Here is a 9,130-nt window from a genome sequence, read left to right on the forward strand (position 1 = left end):
CAAAGTATCCAATGGATCTGCTACTCCGTACAGTACAGAGGACAACCTACTAGGCATTGGCTGCTAAACTTGAGTGCTAGGGGCGTGTTGGTATGGATATGTTGATGTTAGTACTAATGGATGGGATGGGGTTGGATGGTTGGCTTGAGCAAGACATGGGATGCACTCCCGGACTTTTCTCACTCGGGTGGCGGCAAGCAAAAGGGAAAAGGGAAACAAAAGAGATGGAGAGACAGAGCTGAAAAACAAAAACATCGGGTGAATAATGCCAAGCCCGGCCATCATCAAACTGCCCCGGCCTGTCTGTCTCGTTTGCTTCGTCCTGTCCTGTCTAGCTAGGGCAGCAGCAGCAGCAAGCTCCAGCTCTCTCCCACCACTGAGTGCTACCAGCACTAAAAAAACGGCGCAGAGCTTGGAGCTACAGCAGAAAACCTTGAAACCTGAAAGCCACCAAAGCTGGCTCTGCTCCAGTTGCTACGACCGGCCTACCTTGTAGTTTGCCTAGGACTGCTGCTAGCACAGCTCGAGGCGAAAAAAAAAAAAAAAGCTCTAGAATGCTACCGGTTAGCCAGCTCTCTTCTAGCGGTGCATCTATCCTTTTTGCTTTGTGCCCCCAAAAACTTGCTGCCGTCCAAGGGCAAAAGCCAGGCCCAGCGCTCTGGTTAAATGTGGCACAATCAGCAACAGCCGGACCCGACAGTCTGGTGCGGTGTGTCATCCTCCAGCCTCAGGTCTCGGTAGTGCCCTTTTGCCCTTTTTCGCTCCAGAAGGGAACTCCCTGGGCTGGGTTGGATGCGGTGCGGTACCTCGCGGGTACAGGCGCAGGTATGGGTACAGGCACGGGCACGGGCGCGGGTACAGATACAGATACAGGCACGAGGCATGGAGCGGGTACCGCAGTGCAGCGCAGCGCAGTTGCAGTGCGCTTCGTTCGATTCGATGCGATGGGCTGCGTTGCGTCCGCGACCCCCCATCCCATCAGAACGGCTACTGTGCTGTACATACATGGACTGGACTGAACTAAACCAAAGGTTCCCTCCCCCATGCCGTCAGCCCTTCTCAATGAAATTACTAGTAATAGACGGCAATTTACTGCACCAGTCCGTTCTCTCCCTGTACTTTGTATGCATCAAAGCAATACACCTGAGGCTGGAGGGAGCGCCGTGCGGCGTCCACAACGAGGCGTCAGGTCCAAGCTTCAATTGTAGCGGAACTGCCGAGTCCGGGATGGGATGCTGGTGCTGGTGCTGGTACATGCAAGTATACTCGACTCATACCGGTACTGGTACCTCTCGCTTGTTGGCGACGCCCATCTGCCTTGTCTCTCTTTTGTCTGTCTGACTCGCAACCCGCTTGCACACGAGATGAGACGGGATGTGGACAAAAAAAGTAATTTGCTACCATATTTTCTCCGAGAGTAAGAAAGGAAGGGGGAAAAAAAAGGGAAAAAGAAACAAAATTACCTGCCTAGACCCATCAGCCCGTACCGTCGTGCCGGTAACTCGTCATCGCACGTTGGCCGCTTGCGGGATGCGTTGCCGCTTGTGAAATCCTTCAGCTGAGCCGCACGCACAACCGCCGGGCTGCAACTTTGGGGGGGAGCAAACCTGCGTTGATGTGCGATTTCCGCCTCGATAATACCTCGACCCAAAATTAAATTTTCTTTTCTTTTTTCTCTTTCTTCCTCTATGCAATGCGCATTCCCCCCCTCTCTCTCCGCCAAGCTCCGGCTTGCTTGCTGCACTCCCTTTCTGCCGCAGCCTGCAAGGCGCGCTTCTTTGGTACGACAGGTGCATGTACTTGTTACCTGCACGAACCTTGCTAGATACGCACGCCCGCAAGTATCTCTTCGTCTTGGTGCTGGTACCATGCGGTCCTTTGGTGTGGCGCCCGCCAATGTCCTGTCGACTTTTCTCACCGCCCTTGTTCCTCGACTTCTCCCTCCGTTTTCTCTTCTCTCTTTACTCTTTTACATGTGCATGCGTTGTACAGTTTCCTCTCCGTCAACTTGGGGCCCATGGGAGCTGTCAGAAATGGAAAACCTATCATCCCCCCCCCTCCACGCCTTACCTTCTTCATGTTGGGCAATCAACTGCTGGTCCTCCCCTTCGAATCCACGCCCGGGGGTTCCACTCTTTGCTTTTCCGTCTAAGGCGATCTGCTGTCTCTCGATGTAACAGCCGGTAGCCGCTGGTCCAATCCGCAACCCGGCCAAGCACGTCGAAGCTGCAGCGGGGGTTTTTTTTTCTTTGGCGAGGACGGTGAACCATGTTCCAGCTTGCTAGTCCGAGCAGGGCCGTGGACAAGCCCGCAGTGCAGTGCAGTGGTGGTTGCCGGCACGAGTCCTAGCACGATACGTTTATGTACTACAGTAGGAGGCAAGCTTGGTGGCGTCCCTGTTTGCGGTCTTGATCTTCCTCTGGATTCCTGGCTCCCCGTCCTTCACATGTCTCGGCTCGAAATCATTCAGCCTCTTCTTAGCTCCGGCTGCCTGTCAGCGCCAGCACAGCTCAGGCACAGTGACACCTTTGCTCCGTCCCAAGCACGCTCTCCCGGCTGCCGCACAGGCGGGTAGGCGTGCATGAGACGCATTACCTGCGGCGAGCTAGCCCTTCAAACATCGTACCATGGCCATAATAACCGGACACACCTCCACACCTCAAGGGCGGGGGGCTCCAAGGTCGTCTGTCGTCCGTCGTCCGGCTCTGATGCCGTCGTTGACCGCATGATTAGTAGCGGCCTTTGAGATTCTCCTCTTCTCTCCTCCTAGATACACATGCTCGGTGCTCCGCAAAATTAGTGACTCAGGCTATTCAGATGGTGAGGATGACTCTGTACGGAGTCACTAACACAGGCCGTGATGCGCTAGCACTTGGCCTCCTCCTCCTCCTCCCACGGAAGATGGAGCCCGCAGTGTAATTTCGGACGGTCCAGAGTCGGAATGATGGGCTAGTATTGCGACCTCACGGCCTGGGCTTGCTCCCTTTTGAAAATACGAGACGATACGGGTACAGTTGCCCGCATTCTCATGACGGTTATCTTGTCCCCATCTTGGTTTTGCCGGGGTGGGCATGTCGTGTTCCCAATACTTCATCTTGTTTGTACATGTCCGAGTGCCTTGTGCAAGTAATCAAGCAACCAAGTAAGCCTCGACTCAGCACAGGCTACGTGACACACTGCTTTCCCAGGGCCTTGGCTCGGGTTCTCCCACCGACCACCCGGTGTCCGTGTCGTGTGACGCTGTCCCAAAGAGCCCAAGAAGCCCAGAGGCGTGTGGGTTGGAAGTCTTGGTTCGCAGAGCGCCGCAACATTTACCTATTTGAAATACGTATTATATGAACCGGAGAATGAAACGCGCCAATAGATTATATTAAGCTGACAGTGTTTTAATCTAATTGACAGCCGAACGGGCCGAGACACACCAAGTTTGCTGGCCATTATGGTCCCCGAAGCAAAACATTGATTGCTTTGCTTGACTCGCATCTATACGCAGACACCCCGTCTTACGAATCAGGGAAAAAGAAAAAACGAAACCTAAAAAAACCCACGACGGGCGTAAAATCCAAGATCGGGGGAGCCCAAAAGGCGTTTGGATTTAGGCGGGCAACGGGACGGAAATGGCCGTCCTTTTCTTGGCCTGCAGGAAAGGCAGATGATGCTTGTATCGGTTGCGGGCTGCCTGCTGATTTCCCCTTGCGTTGAGGTTGAGTCGTGGGTTTGCGCTGGATGTGTTTTTTGCATCTTTTGGCGGCGCCTCTGTTAGTTTGCGTGTTGTGTCTGTGTGTATTTGTTTTGGCAGGGGTGTTAGCTACTAAGGTAATATAGTGTTGATGTGAGCTGCTTATGTGCTTAGTCACCAGCAACCGCTGTAGCTTTCTCCCTCATTTTCTTTTATTAAGCAGGAAGAGAAGAATGAATATTTCATACAACTAAAATCTATAGAATACCTGACTACTATGCAATATCTAGTACCGAAGTAAATGGAAGAAGATGCTCCTCCTGCTTCAATCAAAACTGCATGTCACGTCACAACTGGTGCCCCACTTGGCAGGACCCCTCCATCGATCCTTCCCACTCGTCGCGGTGCGCGTCACTCAATTGGGCGTTTTCTTTAATGGCCAAATACACGCGTTTTCTAGCGCAAAAACATCCTCGTGTGCTTCAAACATCCGGCTCTTCGACAACAAAAAGAAAATACATAAAAAATTCAAAGGCTTAAGCATCAGCGTCAGCATCGGCATCAGCATTTTGCTCGTAGCATTTTGTCTCTTGTTTTGTTTCTTTTTCTTATTTCCCTCATTGATATGCTGCATCTGGTTTTTATTTCCATTTCCATATTCCCTTGTCGCTCGGCTTGAACTTGGAACCAAAAGAAAGTCCTCCTAGATTCTTCATTGTGCTATGCGCCTTGGGCCCGTGTCCAACGCCAGTTCCCTTTTCTGTCACGACCAGGCCAGGATTGGGCGCGTTTCCGGAGTCATCACCTCCTATCCAGGAAGCAAGAGAAAAGAAGCATTTACTTGCAGCTTTTATTCCATGCCGTTGTTCTACCAATTGGGGCTTCTATAGGTTTTGATACAGATATCCATACCCGCCGTCTCAAGCCATGTATCTCCCGCGTTCTCTGATATCCAAGCTCTACTCGCACCTTCAAAACACTCGACATCCTCTCTCCCCGGCCGTCCTGATCCTCGTCGCGCTCGAACCAGACGCTCTCTGCGCTTGCCGTATCCTTACTCGCCTCCTCAAGCACGACTACATTCCGCACAAGATCCAACCCGTCGCGGGCTACAATGACCTGGAAAAGGCCGGAAGGGAGCTTGTGGTCCCGATGATGGAGTCGCAGGGAGGCAGTGGAGGAGTTGTCGTCTGCCTCGGAGTTGGAGGCATGGTCGATCTTGGCCCGCTGCTGGGACTGGAACCCGAAGGCGAAGAGTCTCCCTACAGCGGCGTCGAGGTCTGGGTCTTTGACGCTCATAGGCCTTGGAACTTGGCCAATGTCTTTGGCGGTTTTCCGCTCGAGCCCGCCAACCAAGTGTCGAGCTCGTACCAGTCCAGGAGTCCGGCAGGAATCACGGGAGGCGCCATCAATCGATCGTACAACTCGGGCAAAGGCGGCATTGTGGTGTTTGACGACGGCGATATTGAGGGGGACCTCACGACGGAGCGCGATGCGTACCTTGCGCTTCTGGATATGCCAGACATTGAGGAGCAAGGCGATGAGGGCTCCAGTGAAGATGAGGACGACGACGACGGAGCCGGTTCTGGGCAAGAAGAGTCAGCTCATGCAGGGCAGAAGAGAAAGAGCCTGAACGAAGACGAATCTAGTGACGATGAGGAAGAGCCGCCTCGTCAACGTCGACGAAGTAATTCCGTGCGTAAACCCAAGCGTCCTTCCCAAGTATCATTTCGGCAATGCATCTCTAACACATCTTAGTCGAGTTCCATAGCCAGCTCTCCCCGCAGACCAAAACCCAGAGGCCTGCTGTCAATCCGAGACCCTGCAGTGCTGTCGAGTGACCCCGTCGAGCCTCCTTCAGGAGCCCAACCTCCGCCAAAAGTTTCCGCTCGCACCCTGAGAAGGCGATTGTTACGAATGCGACAAGATAAAGAAGCCGTCCTACACCAATACTACAGGATGGGCTCGTCCTTTGCAGAACCCATCTCGTCCATGATGTACTCGTTAGCCTCCGAACTAGGTCGCGATGACAATGATCTTCTCTGGCTGGCTATAGTAGGAGTGACATCCATGGAGCTTTACGGACGGTCATCAGCGGGCGTTGCCGCCCCCGTCCGCTCTGGTGGAGGTGGGAAACCGTCTGGGTGGTTTGGCGTGCGAGGCGCTCGCCTGCGACAGCTCTTGCGAGATGAGGTCCGGAGGTTGAACCCTCCAGAAATGACAAACGGAAAAGTTGCCCCTGAAAATAACGGCATCATACCAACCACTGCCAGGAACCCTGAAGACACGGGCATTCGCCTGTCTCCAGAGCCAAGGTTTCTTCTGATCCGACACTGGAGTCTCTACGACAGTATGCTACACTCGCCGTATCTCTTTTCTAGGCTAAGAACCTGGAGCGAGGCGGGCATCAAGCGGCTTCACAAGCTTCTCGCCAAGATGGGGGTCAGCTTGGCGCAGTGCAAACAGAGCTATACGCACATGGACATGATGCTGAAGCGCGAACTCAGAGCAAAGCTTTTGAAATACGGATCTCTATACAACTTGGACGAGATGGTCCCAGCGGTCGATACGGACGGCAAAGATCGAGCGGGAGCCAAGGATGGATGGGGCTTTGTTCGTAGCTGGGGCTGGCGTGCCACCCTCAGCGCTCAAGATGTTGGCGTTGTCATTGGTGCTCTGCTAGAGGTTGGACGACATGCTCAGACGTTGGAGACAACAAACGGAGGACCAAGCCAGGTGACCCGTGAGATGGAGGACGAGTCAGAGTTGGTTGCGCAGGGCGAGGAGTGGATTGGGCGCTTCTGGGAAGCGTATGATGCATTGGAAAAGTGAGCTGCACTTGCGAGTCCGGTGCAGGAAAAAATGAGAATGATATGCTAACATAATATGACAGTATCGATGCCCTCAAAGCCGGGCTGCCAACGGCGCAATTCCTGCACCGCGCAATCTACCGAACAGGGACCTCCCTCATCAACAAGAAACAAATCAAGCATCTCCGTGCTTTCCGCATGTGTGTCGTCAAAGACGGCCCAGATGTTGCTCTCTTCACCCACCCAGCCGCCTTGACGAAGCTGGCTCTCTGGATAGGAGAGGCTTTGGCTGAGCAAGAAAAGGAATCTCAGGGAAAGCTGTCCCATGGCGGTCGTGGAACACCCCTAGTAGTGGCGAGCCTGAACGAGAAGCGGGGAGTCTACATCGTCGTTGGTACTGGCGGTGGCGGAGGACCCGATAGCGTGTTTATGAACAAGGCTACTAAGCAAGAGAGGCAATCCAACAAAGAAGCCAAGGCAAAGAAGAAAGAGGAGGCGCGAAAGGCGAAGGAAAAGATTCGGGAAGAGAAGCGTGCGGCTAAACGAGCTGCGAATCAAGGCAACGACGACAACGATGATGATGACGAACTAGAGACGGAGTCTGAAGCGTCTGACTCGTCTGAATCGGAAGATGACTCGGACGATGAAGACGCTGAGAACGATAGAGGTTATGGCTTGAACAAGTTTGGCAACGCATTCCAGGAAGTCGTGTCTGAGACGAGCGCGCGCGTGCGGATCGACAGCTTCGAGCACTCTGTTGTGGAAGTCAAGAAGGAGGATCTGGGAGGATTTCTCGAGAGTCTCAGTGAAAAGGCCGTGGTGGGTTGATGGATGGTCATGGTCGTGTGTTTGGCTTCAAGATGAGCGACGTTGATGAGCTATTTCTCTGCGAGCGGACGGATTGACGAAAGGTATGTAGGGACGTTTGTTTATATAAATTTCTTGTTTTTTTTTTATTTTTCAGGTGTTTTAGGGGAGAAAAGGGAAATCACACACATCATATTGAATGAAGGGATGGATGGTTGGATGGATGGGAGTTATGGGGGGAGCTGGTGGCTTGGGAGCGAAGAATCATGAAGTTGAGGGCAAATTTTTTGAAAACATAGCTTTTTTGTTTTTTTGTTGTCAAGGGGCTATAAATATGGTTTCTTGTATGAGTTAATTGTATCGAATCACGCTTACTGTTTTTTTGCTCGTTGATTATATTGATACCTTTTCTGTGTTTTGGGTTGATTGTACTAGATTGGATGATGGATGAGCAGCATTCTTAATTCTTGGAGCTTGACTCTTGCAAGATTCACATTTCAGGAGGGAAAAGCTTTGACATTCACATGATGAGAAGCACAGTTTTGATTGACAATTCTTTTTATTTCCCGAGTTATCGTGATTTACGTACTCTCCATGCTAGATCAACCAGCTCCAACCCTTGTCGTGTTTCATTCCCACTTCATTCCTATTTTACCCAAAAGCGAGAATCTTCGTTTCTCATCCCGCCTTACGCGTTGATAACTAATCCAACCCCGTTAGCACCGACCACATAAAACAGTTATAAGAGAATCGCGGTGTATACTTACTGACATTGAGCCCATTGCTCTTAAAGCCCTGGTTCAACACAATAACAATGTCCTGTCCGCCAACCATCTGCAGGTCCTTCATGGTCTGCAGGGAAACGATCTGGGCCAGCAGCGAGATCTGGTTGCCGACGCTCAGCTTGTCCAGGGAGCTGGCGTCCAGGACGCCGTCGAGGCCGAGAGTGTTGAGGGCGCCGGCGATGGCTGCGCTGAGAGCGTTGTTGCCGTTGTTGTCATTGTTGTTGTTGTTGTTATGCTTTCCCTTGCCTTGGCCCTGGTTCTTGCCCTTGCCGTTGTCCTTGCCGTTACCCTTGCCCTTGCCGTTGTCGGAGGCGGTTCCGTTGCCGACGGCGACGGAGGTGGTCTCGATGGCCGGGGCGGCGGTGGTTGTGGTAGCAGCTTCGGTGGCGGCGGCATCGGTGGCAGCAGCAGTGGTGGTGACAGCAGCGGCAGTGGTGGTCGCCGCGGCATCAGTAGCCTTAGCATCACCGGCCTTGTCAGTGGCCTTGGCATCACCGGCCTTCTTGTCATCGCCAACCTTCTTGTCCGTAGGAGTAGCGGCAGGAGGAGCAGCAGCAGGGGCCTCCTTCTTGTCGGCGGCGGGATCAGCCGCAGGAGGGGGAGCAGCCGTGTTGGCGTTGAGAGGGACCAAGTTACGGGCAGCAATGGCATTGATGGCATGGCCAAAGAGAGATCGGCTGTCCCGGGCCTGGACACCGGTTTTGGCGGTACCAGACATGGCCGGCAGAGCGGATGAAAGCCCAGCAGCGGCGAGAAGGAGAATTGAAGCAGGCTTCATTTTGAATGATGTGATGAAATAATAGATGAAAAGGTAAGAAGAAAAAAGTGTTTAAAGATTGGTTGGTTAAAAAATCGAGCAAAAGGTTTCAGTGAATCGAAGGAAACAGAGCACAGCTCTTGTTTAGGAAAAGAAAAGAATTGAATGTAAAGTGAGTGAAGCGCAGCGACCCTGAGGAGAAAAAGAGAAGAAGCCAGAACGGGGCGGAGAGAGGGCATGATATATACCCCCCCCCCCCCCCCCCCCCCCCCCCCCCCCCCCCCCCTTTTTT

At 52.8% G+C, this 9,130-nt stretch overlaps 2 protein-coding genes across 2 annotated transcripts; one reads left to right on the top strand and one right to left on the bottom strand.

Moving 5' to 3' along the window:
* Positions 1-4,606: 4,606 nt before the first annotated feature.
* Positions 4,607-7,317, top strand: Triagg1_2303 (uncharacterized protein; the record flags this gene model as incomplete). The annotated part of the gene is made up of 3 exons (XM_062896470.1): positions 4,607-5,374; positions 5,438-6,507; positions 6,573-7,317. The coding sequence occupies 3 exons, from the start codon at positions 4,607-4,609 to the stop codon at positions 7,315-7,317; spliced, it is 2,583 nt and encodes an 860-aa protein (XP_062758515.1).
* A 667-nt stretch (positions 7,318-7,984) lies between these two features.
* On the bottom strand, positions 7,985-8,859 carry Triagg1_2304 (uncharacterized protein; the record flags this gene model as incomplete). Its single annotated transcript, XM_062896471.1, has 2 exons — positions 7,985-7,998; positions 8,064-8,859. 2 exons carry the CDS (start codon positions 8,857-8,859, stop codon positions 7,985-7,987), a joined length of 810 nt encoding a protein of 269 aa, XP_062758516.1.
* Between the last annotated feature and the right edge of the window lie 271 nt (positions 8,860-9,130).

The sequence above is a fragment of the Trichoderma aggressivum genome, assembly GCF_033847375.1.
Source record: "Trichoderma aggressivum f. europaeum strain CBS 100526 chromosome Unknown scaffold_006, whole genome shotgun sequence".
Taxonomy (NCBI): Eukaryota; Fungi; Ascomycota; class Sordariomycetes; order Hypocreales; family Hypocreaceae; genus Trichoderma; species Trichoderma aggressivum.